This window comes from Erithacus rubecula (genome assembly GCF_903797595.1).
Source record: "Erithacus rubecula genome assembly, chromosome: 18".
Classification (NCBI taxonomy): Eukaryota; Metazoa; Chordata; class Aves; order Passeriformes; family Muscicapidae; genus Erithacus; species Erithacus rubecula.
The window spans coordinates 4,259,964-4,275,923 of record NC_136670.1 but is presented as its reverse complement, the minus strand read 5'-3'; the positions used below and the strand labels follow the sequence as shown (position 1 = coordinate 4,275,923).

The window sequence follows — 15,960 nt, the reverse complement described above, 5'->3', positions numbered from 1 at the left end:
GCAGAATGCCCATAAATATAAATTACAGGCCACTTGTAATCTCTCTCCACACAGAGAAGGTTGATTTCTTCCTGACAGACCTGTTACAGCTGGAGAGATGACAAAGTGGAACAGAAGCTGTTAGGATAAGTGATGGCACTTTGGAGTACAACAAAACTGTTGCTTATGAGTGGAATAATTGGCCCTTAAAATTGCCTGGCTGCTAAATAAGAGCTTCTGCTACTTGACTGTATTATGAAGTACTTGACTCTACTTCTTTTTATTTTGGAAATAACTGATTAAGCAATCGAGGTCTGCAAAAATGAAGCTTCCCTGGAGAGGAGTTGTCCTTCTGTTCCCCTGCTTGGAGCCTGGTGGATCTGCCCACAAATGGGCACAGAGGCATTTCATTCCCAAGTAAACTCCCCATAACCGTGTCTGTGGGACCTACTTGGTAATTATTTTTCTCTGACTCTTGCAGTATTTAGGTGAGTGGATTTAGGTTTTAATGTAATCATTCAACAGGACAATTTTTGATACAGGGGAGAAGGAGGGGGGTGTCCATCCTAATTTCTGAAGTATTTTCAGCTAGTCTGACCCAATTTAAAAACTTAGGAGGTTTTAAAAACCATAATATGATAAAATCTGCTCAAATAAACAAACAAGCAAATCTCCTAAATGAAACATTGCCTTGAAAAGTGTATTTGTACTTAGTCCATGCTCAGGTGTTTCACTTTTAACAAACAGCTCAGTTGTGTAGCTATGATCAGCTCACTCCTACTTTTCTCCTCCCCTTGTCTTACCATCCTTGCTAAAACTCCAGCTTATCAGTAGCTATTGTTGAGCTGTCTCATAGCCTTGGTAGCTGCTCTGATTGTGGGGCTGTGCCATGGGCATGACTTCTCCCAGGAGTGGATGTTTGGCATTCTTTGGGCAGCAGCTCCTGTGGGAGGCCCTCAAACTGACTCATGGTGAGTTCAGCCCAGAGAGCCCATCCCACTGCAGGAAAAAACAAGATGACAACCTAATCTATCACATCTTTGGGCTGGGAACTGGGGCACCTCTGAAAAAAGTCCATTTCTGGCACTCTCCCTACTTCTTGCCCCATCCCAGAAGGGAACAGAAACACGCAAAAATCAAAATGAGATTTGTGGAGTTGGCTGAGGTGTGATTTTGGGAGCTGGAGCTTTTGCAGATTCTCCTTGTGTGAACATGCAGGATGCTCCAAGTGCCCTGTGGAGGTGGTGCTGGGGCTGGGCTGTGCAGTGAGGATCAGAGGATCCCTGGGTGTGCTGGGCTGGCACAGCTGGGCTGGCAGGAGGTGCTGCTCACTCTCTGCAGCTGCTCAGGGGACTGAGAACTGCCTGCTGCTGCCAGCTGCCTCTGCTCCTGAGTGCTGGGGCACTCTGTCACCTGGCTGCAGGGTAATAGCTCCCTGTGCTTGCAGGAAGTGAACAAGCAGCTTGCTGCTCATTACTCTGGTGCCTGTGACTCCTTTCTGCCTTCAGTGTCCAGCAAGAGAAAGATTTTATATAAATTTTATTTATTTTTTGTTTTAGGCACAGCCCCCTGTAGATACCAGGGACATGTTTGAGCAGGGAGGTAAACGAGGTCATCCTCTGAAACCCACTAAGGTTTCTAATTTTACACAACCTTCAGTGCCCAGGAGGCAGAGGCATATTCAATTTACATTAATAAGTAAGTCCTGGTTATTCATCAGAATAAGTGTTTTTGAGTGTTAAGAATAGCTCTGTCTTAGTGCTTCCTCCTATTGTTACAACTCTTCCTTGAGTGGTGGAAGTGTTTTGGGTGATTTAAATTACATTTACAGTAGTAATTAGGTTTAAGCAACTTTGCAGTTAACTTATCTGAATATACATCTGTGTCTAAAGAAAGACTTTTTTCCCCTATACCCCACTTCCTTCCCAAGGCAGGACATTTTCAAACAGGGTGGGCAGCTGGAGATACTGATATTTATTGATAGTGATTATTGATACTCCAGCTCCCTGGGCATCCTCCCAGCAGGATGACAAATTAGCTCTTGTCTCAGGCACTAAAGTTACGAGTGAAAACACTTTGTATGGCCTGAGTGTTGCTGGGGCTGTTTCTTGGCAGCCCTTTCCTGCAAGGTGCTGGTTTTCTCTCCCAGCCCAGGGCAGAGCAGGAGCAGATGTGTGGCAGGCCCAGCTGCTGGGAGCTGCTGCCTTAGGCAGAGCTGGCTGCAGCTCACTCTGTGCCCCAGGCCACAGCCTGGCTGCTGCTCCCTGCCAGACTGGGAGCAAGCTGGGGCTTGGATAATCTCACCTCTTTAGTGACTCCAGAAACTGAATTTGAAATCTCTCAATCTCAATGGGTCTGTGTGATGGATAGGCAGCACCACTTGAGGATTTTCTGATGTGGTGGGATTGAGAGGGGGTAAATGATTTTCAGGTTTTCCTAATGCTGTGTGCCCTCAAAATAAACCTGAGAAAAAAGAATTGCATTTCATGGGTTTAGGTTCCATCCAGCTTTCCCCACTCCACACTGCAGTGTGTCACTTGCATTCGTTTATCAGGGTAACAAATTAATTTTGAGATGCTTGAAAATGTGATTCTGCCATAAGACCTTGCAATGCAGCCCATGGATGTTTTATTCCAGCTGACCTGAGGGCTCTGATGCCCAGCTCTGTCAGGCACCATGCAGAGGCAGCTCTCCCAGACTACAGAGAGCTCCTGCAGTCTTTAGGGCTCCATCCTGCTGAAATTCCTGACTATCCAAAAGCACGTTGGATGTTTTTCCACCTCCTTTTGATCCTGGAAAAGTCAGGCCAAGTCATGTCAGTTTGGCAGGATGTGTGGATACCTTCAGAAATAACTTGTGCACTAAAGTGGTGACAGTAACAGTGCTGGGTTTGTTCCCATGATTCATTAGAACTAATTGGCTGCTGAGAGCATCATATGTCTCTTTGTCTCCATATTTGAGTAAGATTCAGCTGCTGTGATCCAGATCATCTCATCCTAGTGAGCTTGTCTCATCTCTAATGATGCCAGGAAGACTGTCCTGGAGAATGAAACATGCTGGAGAGCTTGATACCAGAGTTGGAATATTTATCCTGATTCACTCTGAAAAAGCAGACTCAGCTGGCCTCTATTCATCCACCTTTTTCCAAACAAGCACAATCTAGGAGATAAACTTACTGATTACCCCTGTCAAAATACCACGAGGAACCAAAGGCCAGACAGGAGTGGAGATGTGAAAGGCTGTAGTGCAGCTGTTATTATCCACAGAGATCAGAAACTTTCAGCAGTGCTTGAGTACACTTTGTGTGAGTAATCAAAGCTGAATGTACTCTTAAAGAATTCTGTCTTCATCTGGATGCTTTAAATTTGCCTCAGTTGTGCAACAAGCCTGGCTGAGTTATTACTGCTGCATGAGAAACCTGAGGATGAAACTGCCTGGTACGAGTGTCTGGCAGCCTCTGTCTGTAAATTGACCCATTAAAAAGGATGATCAGCTGGCTGCTGCAGTTATTAAAAGAAATTTAATGACAAGGAACACCACAGAGGGACAAAAGAAATATAGTTATGGGCTGTGGTGCCCATTTACTTGCAGTGCTGGCAGGTTAGAGGTGATTTTATGTCCAGGAGAAGGAAGGGCCTGGAACCCAACCCCTTGTTTCAGGGCAAGGTGTGCTCAGTGGGGAGTGGTTTGGAAAGGCTGAGTGCTCCCTGGGGAGAAAAAAATGCTTTTCAAAGCTTGTAGAAACAGAAAGCAAAGAGCAGACACATCTCCTCTTGCAGATGTTTTTGTTGTCATCCCTCCTTGCTCTCCCCTCCATGTCTCACATCCTGAGCAATGTGTGTGGTCACACATGATGCTGATGCTTCTACAGCAACAGTAGTCTGTGTAGCTGCATAAATGGATGAAAAATCTTTAATTTGCTTTCTGAATCTTCCTACAGTCTTCATTAGTGGATGATTTTTTTTATAATTGGATACTAGGCAGAAATTCCTCCCAGTGAGGGTGGGCAGGCCCTGGCACAGAGCAGCTGTGGCTGCCCCTGGATCTCTGGCAGTGTCCAGGCTGGACAGGGCTTGGAGCAGCCTGGGACAGTGGAAATTGTCCCTGCCCATGGCAGGGGTGGCACTGGGTGCTCCTTAAGGTCTCTTCCATACTTGATATGCTGCCTGTGTGTAATTCTGTGCTGTTGTAAAACCTGTGGTCTGTGGGTTTTGCTTATAACTGAACCTCACAAGCTGGCACTTTGTGGTTGATATTTGTTTGGCACTGATGTGGGAGGAGCTATGTGGATAGACCTGAGTTTTGAATTATGGATGGAGGAATAAATTTTACAGGTGGGTAAGGAGGAAAAGAGAAGAAATTCCCTTGAATGTTTTTGCATAGTAAATGTGGGGAATCGTGAGTGGCTCAGCCCAGGCACCTCCCAGTGCCAGCCCCAGTCTGAAGCTGGGGAGTGGGGCAGTGTTCCTTCAGCAGCAGGGTGGGCTCAAACAGTGGCTGGAAAAATAGCTGTGTTAGTAGGAACAAAACCAAGGTGAGGAGGGATTGTCTCTAAAATAGCTGCTGCTGCCCTGAAAGCTGTTGGAGGCAAAGCAGGCTGAGCTGTAGATCCAGCCTTACTGGGAATATGGGAAATACACAGAATGAGGTTATTACTTGTGCTGGATGAGCTTTGTGTGCCTTCACTAAAAAAAACTTAACTAAGTTGCTCATCCTCTACCTTTGGGATTAGGAATAAAAAATGTTAGAAGAAAGGAGAGTTACTGAAACACCATAGAGAGAATAAAAAGGAGAGAACAAAACCTGTCAGAAAAGGCTACAGGGCATCTGACTGCTTTAACACTTTGCTCACTTGTCCATTGCTTGTTGATGATATTTTTAAAAAATAATCTGGATCTTGCAAAATATTCTCTGTGGGTGTTACGAGTTTACACTGCTCTTTCAACACCAGTGTTTTACATCCAGCTGGGATTTACTCGCTACTCAACTATGGCAAGAAATGCTGAATTGCTTTTTTAATAGGCACTCGGAGTTTTTGTTGGTTTTTTTTTCCCTGCCCTCCCCACGTCCTCGGGCAGATACTTTGTACTTCGAGAGAACAGCGAGAAAAGAACAATGTTAAGGAGCGAATAGGCTGCTTGGCTCCTCCTTGCTGGGCTGCGTTTGGGAGTTCCTTTTTGGCGTGGGCCGGGGCTCAGGTTAATGTTTAGTGAGCCTCGGGAAGAGCTGGGTGCTATTTTCTGCCCTGGCAGCGCTCGGTGCCGGCTGTGTGCTGTGTATTGTGTGCTGTGTATTGTGTATTGTGTGCTGTGTATTGTGTATTGTGTGCTGTGTATTGTGTGCTGTGTGCTGTGTATTGTGTGCTGTGTATTGTGTGCTGTGTGCTGTATATTGTGTGCTGTGTGCGGCTCAGCCCGGGGGTTCGCTGTCCGTGCTGCCGGCGCAGGATGCGGCTGCAGCGCGGGTGACACGGATGGACTGAGTGCCGCCCTCCTCCCGGCTGGACATGGACAAGCAGGGCTCCAGGATGGCCAGGGGTGGCATGGCCAGGCCCCGGGGGGTGCTGGCCCCTGTCCGGGCAGCCAGCTGTGCCCAGCTGCTGAGCAGGTACGGAGCGCTGCCGTGGGACCGGGGGAATCGCTGCCCTACGGCAAGGCAGCGCCTGGGGCGGGGCGGGGGGAGAAAGGGGCATTTCTAGAGGGGAGCAGGCTGTTGTGTGCTCTTAAAATAGTGCTTTGAGTGCCGTGATCCTGATATGAAACCTGTGGAAATTGCCTTTCTTTTCCCTCGTACTAAGCCTATGAAAATCCCCGTTCTTTTCTCCATACTCTGGTGAGTGCAGTAAGCTGGGGGAGTGGGACCTGAGGGGCTGAAATGCTCCCCTGTGACACTGGAACCTGTCATGGGGTCTGGGGGCTGCTCAGGAGGTTGTGGATCTATATGAACCTAAGAATTGCTGATTTATCCTGCAAGTAGTGGAGGGTAGAACTGAGATTTGAACTGCTTTGCTTGACAAACAACATTCTGCTTGTGTGCTTACTAGTATTATATGAGCTAAGAATTCATCTAAACTGTATTTGCATCAGTTTAGAAGTTTGCATTGAGTTTTAGAATGTTTCCTTGCTGTAGTGGTCAGAATGTGTTGATTTTGGGTGAATGTACTGGCAGTGATTTTATTTCCAATCACAGCTTACATTTTCATGTGTCAGTCTGAATTCTCATTTTTTCCAGTCCAATTTGATGAGATAATGCATTAAAAACAGGACAGAAAATCTTTAGAAAACCCCAGGCAAAATTTGAGTTGTGAAAAAAAATTAATAACAATCATAGGGGGACTGACACAGGAATGATATGGTAAATTACTTTAAAATTACCCACGTGTAAGAGAACGAGATTGAAACCTTCAGTATTGCAGGCTTTCTTTGATAAAAATCAAAATATTTGTTCACAACTTAAGGCTTTTGCCAAACGAGTTAGTTGAGTTCCAATGTCTGTGCTGGTGCCAGAACACCTCTGTGGTCAGCTCTGAAGAGATGCTACAGCAGAAACCTCAAACTTGCTCACCAGCTTTGCCCAAAACACTGAACTCCAGCCAAGTGACACTTCCCACTGCTCACTCAGGACTCACCAGAGGTGTGAGGTGTCTGTGTGTGTGTGTAACTAAGCCTCTTTCCTAGGATTGACCTAAAACCTGCCTGTACAATGGGGCAGGGATATGCCAGCCTGCTCTTCTAATTAGTTGACCGTAATCAGTGTTTATTTTTGATCAGCAGCTCTGACATGCTTGCTGAGTTGCCAGGAAGATTCCTACTGGCTTGCATGGGACTGGTGGTGCTCTCATGGCTCAAAGCAACACTGAGCAAAAGCCACTGCTGAGCCAGCTCTGCCTCCCTCCTGCTCTTCCTCTTGGTGTTGTAAAGCTCCTGGGACAGGGCTGGTGGCCCTGGGCTGGCTGGTGACACTCCAGTTACAGAATTGGTTATAAATCCCAGCCAAGGGCTTTTCATGGCAGGGTAACAGCCAAGCACCTTGTGTTATGTGTAATAACTGCCCTGAGAAATCCACACGAGGAGTTTATGACTCCTCCCTGTCTTCCTGCATCCCTGGAGCTCTCATGAGTGCAGCATAGCTGGATTCCAGCACACCTCTCCTCCCCTGCTTCCCTTGTGCTGGTCAGCACGTCACTCCTGTGACCTCTCCAGCATCTCTGGGCTGTTCTCATGCAGCTGAGCAACATCTTGCAGTTACTCATTCTGTGCTTTAGTGCAAGTACAGCTTGCAGAGTGGGCCAAAAGAAGAAATAAGGACGAGTTCTATTATCCAAATTTACTCAAAGTTCAACATTTAAGAAGCTGTAGGAAAAGTGTTTAGTATGTGTGAACCTGCTTCAGTAAAAGGCCTTTGTGTTAATTAATGATCACACAAGAAATAAGTTCACAGCCTTTTAACAGTGAATTCAGACCTGCTGGCAGCCTTTCCTCTGGAAGCCAAGTGGTGCCTCAGCCCTTGGTCCCTCAGCTGAGTGTCTGAGGTGTGCACAGGCTGAGCACATCCCCTGAAGTCTCAGCAGTGCTGCAGAGCAGTGAAGGTGCCTCAGCCGTGTAACAGCAGCGTGTTTTGGGATGTGTTCAGTGGCTGCCAGGTATTGACTCAATAGCCTGCAGATTCCCTGGCAGTGTGTGCTCGGGGCTGCGACAGCAAAGCACCGAAGGGCAGTGATTCCCTGCCTGCTGCTTTCCTCCTGCAGCCCTGTGCACAGGCTCAGCCCAGGGCAACTTCTGGATGGAGCAGAGGGGACAAGGTGTGGGAGCTGCTGGGCTGTGGGGTTTGTAGCCCCTTGGCAGCTGAGCTGAGGGGTTTGGGATCTGGCGCCATGCTTTTAGGTGAAACTGGAATGGCAGAGCAGATCCGTGTGGCAGCTGGATGGACAAAACTGCTGATGTGTTTAAATGGACATGGATTCAGTGGAGATGGAAATAGGGTTAGGAATGCCACCTTTTAATTAATGATTGTTATCTAATCATCCCTTAGATCAGCCTTATCTATTCACAATCACATTAAAGATCCCAGTACTACTCAAGGTTTGTTTTGGCCAGGTGCCCCTTTCTCCCAGCAGGATTTCCCTTTGGATGAAAGCCCTTTCCTGTTTGGCTTACTCTGCTAGTGTGGGGAAAGTGAACAACAGGCTCCGCAGTGACCTTACAGTCAAACACAAAACCATGCACAGAGAGGCTGGTTTGTGTCTTCTGAGGCCAGAACAAACCTGGTGGGATGGGACAGGCACCCAGCTAATAGTCTAAGTTAAACATGGCTTTGAATATTTTTAATTTGGCTGTATCTGCATGGGGTTATCAATCCTGTTTCTGGTCTGCTCTGAGTTTCGGTCAGAGATGCCTCCAGGCAGATCTGTAATTAAAGGCAACTTTCCCTATTCCTTAGCTTGTTTATTCAGCCCCTTGCTAGATGGAGTAGAGATAAATCTATTCCAGATGAAGGCCTGAGACAAGGAAGTAGAGATGGAGTTTCTTTGCCCTTAAATACTTTGACAGAGACACTTATTGTCAGGAAAGATACAACCTGTGCTTTAGTTGAGATCCAAAGCTGTGGTGGAGATAACAGAACCATAGAATGGTTTGGATTGGATTAGAAGGGACCTTAAAAATCATAAAGTTCCAAACTGATCCATGGGAAGGGATGCTCCAAGCCCCATGCAGTATGGCCTTGAACACTTGTAGGGATGGGACATCCACAGCTTCTCTGGGTACCCTGTGCCAGTGCTCCACCACCCTCTGGAGTTTGTCCAGCATGGAAAATACAGGAGGTGCTAGGCTGAAGCAGTGGGGTAGGCACAATCCTCAGGGCTCACATCTGTCACTCTGGACAAAGGATTGATGTTTGCTTTGTCTGCTGTCACTGAGAATGCCAGGACAGGAGTGAGGTTGTGCCTTCCCACCGTTGGACTGGGAAAGCTGCAGCTGGTGGGAATCACTGCACACACAGAGCACGATCTGGCACGTCCTCTTTATCACTTGCAGAACAGGCTTCTTCAAAACAACCTGAGATGACGCTGCTCCCTGGGCTGCTTGCATAATGGAAGATCTTGATGAGCTGATTGCTGTGTTACTGAAAACAAGCTGTAATCTCATTAGCAAATTGTGGCAGTGACATCTTAGCTATTCTCGCTGGTGCTGTAGAGACAGACCTTCAACTGTGCCATCCCACAGTTGATAAAATTCCTTAATAGGGACACAAGTGGGGGTTGGCAGCAGTGCTAGATAAAATAGACTGAGCTAAAGGCACTGTGACTTCTCACAGGGGATGCTCTCAGTGAAACTATTAAATATGTGAGCAAATCTCTGGTCAGAGATATGCAGATATACTTCAGCAGGGGCAGACTATGCTAAAATTGCTTTCAGTCTGGCTCTTTAGTTGCTTTGGTTGAGTTAAGGCAGGAAAAGGAAAGCATGGTAAGAGTCTGTTGGGTAAGTTACTGCTCATTGCCACTGCAGTAATTTGATAATTAGCTACTCTTTGCTTTTATGGCCTGGTCTGAGGAATCTGAACCAGCCATGTGCTTTCCATTTTCTCCTAAGGGTAAGCCTTAGTAGTTGTATTCTGCATATTGGTGTGGGGAGAAGAGAGGAATTGGTAGTGGTGTTCATGTTCAAAATTTGGAGTATTTTGAGGATAACTAACCAGACATTAAAGATTTGCAGTAGGGTTTTCTTCTGGTTTAGACCTTTGGTGGAATTTTTGTTCATGAGGCATCTCCTGCACAACTTTGCTCTCTGTGGTAGGAATAGATTTTTGTGTAGTTCTGTATCTGAATGAAATAGTGATGCAAGATTTTGATAATGAGTAGAGTGTCTTCTTCCATACAGGAACCTGTTTTTATATTTGCATTGATAATTTTGATAGACTGAGGTTTAAACCTCCAATAAACAAAATAGCTACAGCTATATCTATGTTAAAAAAAAAAAAATGTATTTGAGTTCCTCCTTCAGGATTGTCTCAGTTTTTCAAATACTCCTGTCTGTTATTCCCAGATGCCTTTATCCCACTACATTATTTTAAACAAGAAAACCTAGTATATTATGAACTGTGATGTGCTGTTCTTTAGGTGATTTTTTTTTTCTCTTCAGAATTAGCTACATCATTTAGGTTTAAACTGCTTGCTTAGGGTAAGAAGCAATGGGTGGAGAGCCTACAGGGACTTTTTGGGTGTTTCCTTCAATTTTTTGCTTTTGTACTCATAAGTTGGTTTTGATCTTAAAGTAAATTTAATGCAGGTAAAATGTGTGTGGTGTGACGTTAATGTAGCTTTTTTTTTCTCTGACTAAGGGTCTTTATCTGTCAAAATACTGCAACCAGTTGATAGACTAATATATCTTTTTTTCCTTGCAAGATGCTTGTGCTTGTGGTCTGGGTTGTTGTGAATGGTGCTGTGACTTGGTGTGCTCCAAACTTGCTCTTGAGGCTCATTCAGACTTTGTCTGTTCCTTTGTTCCACGTGCGCTTTTGTGCCAGCTCCAGATCTTTGGAAATGTCTTTAAAGACTGGGTGCTGCTTGTGTGGCAGCACCACCTTCTCTGCCTGAATTCCTCTGTTCTTGTTGCCTTTTTCTCATCTTAGTTTTCTGGAAGCAGTCTTAAAGGAATTCCTTTCTCTTGGCTTGCACTTGTTGCCTCCTGTTCTGTTTGAAATGCTTGAGAAGGAACCTTTTTATTTATTCATCTGCTAGAGAGGTATTTCAATGAGGGAGGGATGTTGAGCAAGCAGAAAAGAAGCCCAAGCAGCTCCAGCTCCTTTGAGAAACTCTCTCATGGGAGTGATTCAAGCCTGGAGTGAACATAGCAACAGTGTTTATTGTATTTTGGTATTCGAGAGGGTGAAGAATTACATGAACGTTTGCAACATATTTGCAGTGTGCTGGCAGTATCTAGGAACAGATCAAAAAGTGCTCTGAGGCTGGGTAATGCAGCCTGGGATCAGTGAGACCCCAGCACTGAGCCAGCATGCAGGGCTCCCAGGGATCCAAGTGAGCTCTGGAAGGTCTGTGCCAGCCTAGTTTCTCATAGCTGTGTTATTAATGCTGTGGAGTCAGGTTTAGAACTCTGTAAGGTCTGTGCCAGCCTAGTTTCTCATAGCTGTGTTATTAATGCTGTGGAGTCAGGCTTAGGCTGAAGGTGCCAGGTGAATCTCAAGCCTCATTAAAACTGGCTGTGCTCTTAAACAAGAGGAGAAGGCTGGATTAAGATGCTCAGTCTTTCCACAGAGCCCTTCCCATATGGCTGTCCTTAACAAGATCTTTCTGCCTGTCTCATTCTTGTTGGGTTAATTTTTAAAGCTTCATAATCTGATGCTTTTTGTTACTCTGACAGTGCAGTGGAGTGAACTCGATTATTCCACCTACTCTTTGCCCAGTTGCACTGAGCCATTAACATTTTAAGCCAACAATCTCAGCTTTCAATCTCAGCTGTTGCTGTGCCTGCACGTCACAGGTTGCCCTCCAGTTGACTCGGGTATGCAATGAGGAAGAACAATCTTTTAGGTGCACTGAATCTAAAATTAGCCTTCCACCTGGGCAGCTGGATCTGCAAGGCACTGTTCACTGAGCTCAAGAATAAAAAGGAACTTAGACCAGGAAATACAACCTTTTCTAAATGTGGAGGACTGGTTTTTATGTTGTCCTGTGAGACAGGAGCAACAGCTCTGGTTTAACACCAGTGGAGCTGGGCTTTGGGTCCTGCTGCCCCTCCTGTGTGATATCAGCATCCTGCAACTCTGTGAAACCAAGTTTAGTGCAGCAGTAAATGGGACAGTAAGTAGTTCAGCTGTGGCTTGCCTAGAGTAGGTTTATAGTGTGACTGGTGGGTTTTTGGTGCAAGCAGTCTGAGAACATCTGTATTTCCAGCTGTGGAAGGGAGCAAAGTAACTGTGGGTGGTGTGGAAGCACAGTCAGGGTGGGATGGGGTGCAGCAGGTCCCTGCTGTCTGCAAAACTCTGTCCTTGCAGCAGAACTCTGTGATATGGACTGAAGGCAGACCAAAACCAGCTGCTAGCAAGGGCATAGCCTGAAAGCTGGGCTGTGAGGACATTGTGACCCTTAGGGGTGCTCCAGAAATGTGCCCTAATGCCTCACATAAATAGTGCTCCACTTGGAGTAACATCTTCTGGACTGAAACTGGCATTCGGAGCCTGGGTAAGTCATGCAGAAGATCCAAGTCAAGAGCCACCCTTTGGAAAGAACTGAAGGTTTTATTTATCTTGGCTTAAAACAGTGTTGTTTTTCCCAGGCTGGCACGGGGAAGGAATTGTCAGAGCATGTGTGACACAGGCTTGTCACAGAGCACATCTGCTGGGTGCAAGCTGCTGGTCAAGTCTGGGGCAGGTTCTGCTGGAGCTGCAAACCTAAATTCTGTTTTGCTGCTGATCCCTGGAGATTTCTGGGGTGTTATGAGCCAGCTCCAAACCAAACTGAACATAAAGGAGAGGCACAATTCAGGGCTGCCTTAATCTGTATAACCTAGATCCTGCAGGAGTACAGGGCAGAAACTGCAGGCAAGAAGAGTTGTTTTGTGCCTGCTGAAAGCCTGTAGCAGAGCAATTAGGAGAACTTGTAAGATGGTTCCTGAGTGTTGTGCACTGGGAAACTTCAGTGCAAGTTTGTCTCCCAGTGTTCCTCATATGGCCAAAACCAACTCCCTCAAAATAACCTGAATTCCTCCTTCCACTTAGTTTCATGTTGCAAGTGATGAGTTCTGGTAACTGGTTCAGAATAGAATCCTAGCAAGGTGTTGAGCAGCCTTTTTTGGTGCTAGCAAGGTGTCCTTTTTAAATCTAACCTTATGAGAGGATTGTCAGCAAATGTGAGAAAATGGAGAGGAGTATTAAAGAAGAGTTAAGGTGAGGGATGCAATCTAACTTTTTACTCTTAATGGGGAAAGAAAGAAGTAAAAAGTTGAAAAGAGGAAAAAATAAATTGAGTTAGTAGCTGCAATGGAACTGGGAGAGTTGGACATGAACTATGCAGATAAAAAAAAAAAAATCTTAGATAAGGGTTCCACAGTCTATAATTGGTATCTTGAGTGTTATTTGGATACCCAGAAATAGAAAAGTGAGGATGGGGCTAAACAAGCAGATCACTTCTGTCCTTGCCTGGCAGCATAGCTCAATTCAGTCTTTTGTCTTCCTGTAAAACAAACAAACCCCTTTAGTTCTTGTTCTAAACACTGTGGCTGTCTCCAGATGTTCCTGAAGTGATGATTATTGCTGTGGTCCTGACCTCCAGGAGAGAGGGGCTGCCTGTGTGTGTTAGAGTAAGGTGTGAGTGTGATGTGCACACACATTTGTAAATATAAATGCAGAATACCTACATTTGTCTCTTAGCAGTTACATCTTCCAATTTATCCCTTTATGACTTGAAATGCTTCTCACAACTGAAGCAAGTTAGTGCCAGAACTGCTAATAATGGCTTTCTGGAATGAAAGGGGCTAAAACTTTCCAGATATTTTGCCATCTATAACTTTTGGCTCCTAGAGCTAGGAGGCTAAATAGCATTTTGTGGGTGTTTTGTTGTCATGGTTTTCAAGGTGTAAGACTTCAACTTGATTTTTTTTTTTTTTTTTTTTTTAATGAAACTAGAAAGGAATTTTGGCATGTGCTTGGTGGTGGTGGCTGTTCGTGGGTGTTTCTCAAACCACCCACAGTTAGAGTAGTGTTCCATCTCTTTAATTTTTGTATTCATCAGTGGAACTATTGAGGTGTTCTCATAAATATGTTCCACTTATCCCATTTTTTTTGTAAGTCTTTGAAAAATGTGTATAGCAGGGCTTAAATGGCTTGGAACTCTTTGAAGACAATTACAGCTCGTTTTAGGAGAGGCACTGTTTTATGAAGTGATGAGAAGCTCACAGCACAGGGGCTGAGAGCTCAATGAGGCCAGTCTGGGACTTCAGCTGTGCATGAATGAATCAGCAGGGTGGTAAGAAAATTCCATGTGCTTGGGTTTCCCAGGACACCTCGTGTTGTTTCACAGCTGAAAAATCTGGTCTGGGCAGGAACAGGGGCTCTGAGCCCTGAGAGTTGTTTGTTGCATGAGCTGAAGTGCAGGGGATGGAGCTGTGCTGGATTTTTGCATAGGGAGCACAAACTGCTGGGTTGGGGCTGCTGTGGTGGAGCTCCTGTCTGTGCCAGGTCCTGGAGCACACATGAACTGAGCTTGGAGCATCCTGGGCTGTGAATGCACAGAAAACTTGCAGGGAAGTCTTGGAATGAGAGTGGGGTGGTAGGTGGTGTGTTGGAGGTCACTGCAGGGACAGCTCTGAAAAGACTCTGTTGATCCTGTGTCCTCTCACATGTTTGGACAGCAGTTTTCCCCATTCTCCAGGGGATTTAGTCCCAGCTTGTCTGTATTGCTAAACACTAAGTGAGGGAAGTCCAGCCCTTACCTCTGTTTGGCTTTGCTGCAGTCATTAATCAGTGAAGGCTGGACACCATTGCTGTGTGTAATACATGGAATCTAATCTCTCTTTCCTTATCTCTTCCTCTCTCAGCAGCAGACACTGCCCTTGGAAAATGAACCAGCTTCCTCCAAAGACTCCTGTGGCATCCCCAGTGTCAGAGAGCACCAATTCCAGGCTAGAGGCTTTGGACAACTTGTCAATGGACAGTTTTTGGCTGGAAGTAGAGAACATTAAACAGAGCACTGAAGCAGAGCAGGAGGAATGCAGCCTTGCAGATGTCAAAACACAGGAGGGTAGGTTGCCAAAAATGTTGGGAGTGAGGAGAGGAATGTGAACATCTGAAACAGAAGATTTACTTAAGCACCTGAACGATTCAGAAGCATGTTGGAGTATGGTTAGATTATCAGTCAATCAGGGATAGAGATATTCTTTTAATTGGGTGGTGGATAATGCCCTGCAGAAGGGGAGGGTTGGCTGGCCTGGTTTCGGTGCTGAAGCAGAGCTGACTCCAAAGGCCAGGCACAGCAGCATGGTCAAGGCTCCAGGCTTTTCTAGCAGCCCCACCAAGGGTGGGGGCTCTCAGGGCCACTTCAGGTGGTGTGTGGTAAACATTCTGTGAGAGCTGGGGCTGCTTGGAAGCCTTGTTTGTGTGCATGGTTCTGAGATTGATCATAGTGCCTTTTATGGGAGCTGCTTCTGTGGCAGGCAGACTGTTCCCTGTTCAAGAAACCACAATAAATATCCAGAAAGCCTTGAGTCTGTCCACACAAGGCTTTTCCTGCATATCATTTTTTTCTTTCTTTGGAAGAAATGTGTATGGGGTGCTTCTAATGCACTTTCTGTAGCACTGATGTTATCCAGTGCTTTGGAATAATTGGAACTTGGGCCAATTATTCCAAAACTTTTGGAATGTGTTTTCTTTCTATAGAATCATAGAATCACAGAATGGTTTGGGGTGCAAGGGACCCCATAGCTCATACAGCTCCATCCCCTGCCATGGCAGGGACCCCTTCCACTGTCCCAGTTTGCTCCCAGCCCTGTCCAGCCTGGCCTTGGGCACTGCCAGGGATCCAGGGGCAGCCACAGCTGCTCTGGCACCCTGTGCCTCATCTCCCTCTCAGGGAAGGATTTCTTCTTAATATCTGTCACAATGCTCCCCTCTTTCAGTGTGAACCCATTGCTCCTTGTCCTGTCACTGCAGTTCCTGATGAGAAGTCCCTTTAGACATGGGAAGTACAGCACCCTGGGTTTGTGGTGATAAACACCCAGTGATCCCACAGGTGGGGTCACACCTTTCCTGGGTCCATCTTAGAGAAATGGAGGTAGTTGCCTTTACACCCCCTTGAACACAATTTGCAGCCTGCACAGCTGCTCTGTGCCTGCTATTGGGAACAATCTGTGTCCTGGGGAAATGTTTGTGACAGTCCCAGGTGCTGCTGTGCTTGGGAAGGGCCAGTGGATCTTGTGGGGGCATAGAGAGACTCTGGAGAGCAAGGTGGGAATATCATTGTGCCTG

General features: G+C 46.0%; 1 protein-coding gene across 8 annotated transcripts in view; it reads left to right on the top strand.

Annotated features, from left to right (window-relative positions):
- ARHGAP40 (Rho GTPase activating protein 40) overlaps positions 1 to 15,960 on the top strand; it is a 37,832-nt gene that overhangs the window by 6,741 nt on the left and 15,131 nt on the right. For 3 of the 8 annotated variants that reach the window (XM_079321404.1, XM_079321407.1, XM_079321403.1), the window contains exon 2: positions 14,535 to 14,737. In XM_079321404.1, coding sequence (XP_079177530.1) covers positions 14,557 to 14,737 — 181 coding nt within the window. In that variant the 5' untranslated portion in view covers positions 14,535 to 14,556. Of the gene's footprint in view, positions 1 to 5,445; positions 5,587 to 9,246; positions 9,462 to 14,534; positions 14,738 to 15,960 lie in introns of those variants that run through there. The other 5 variants (XM_079321405.1, XM_079321400.1, XM_079321402.1 and 2 more) reach the window with 4 other exon arrangements.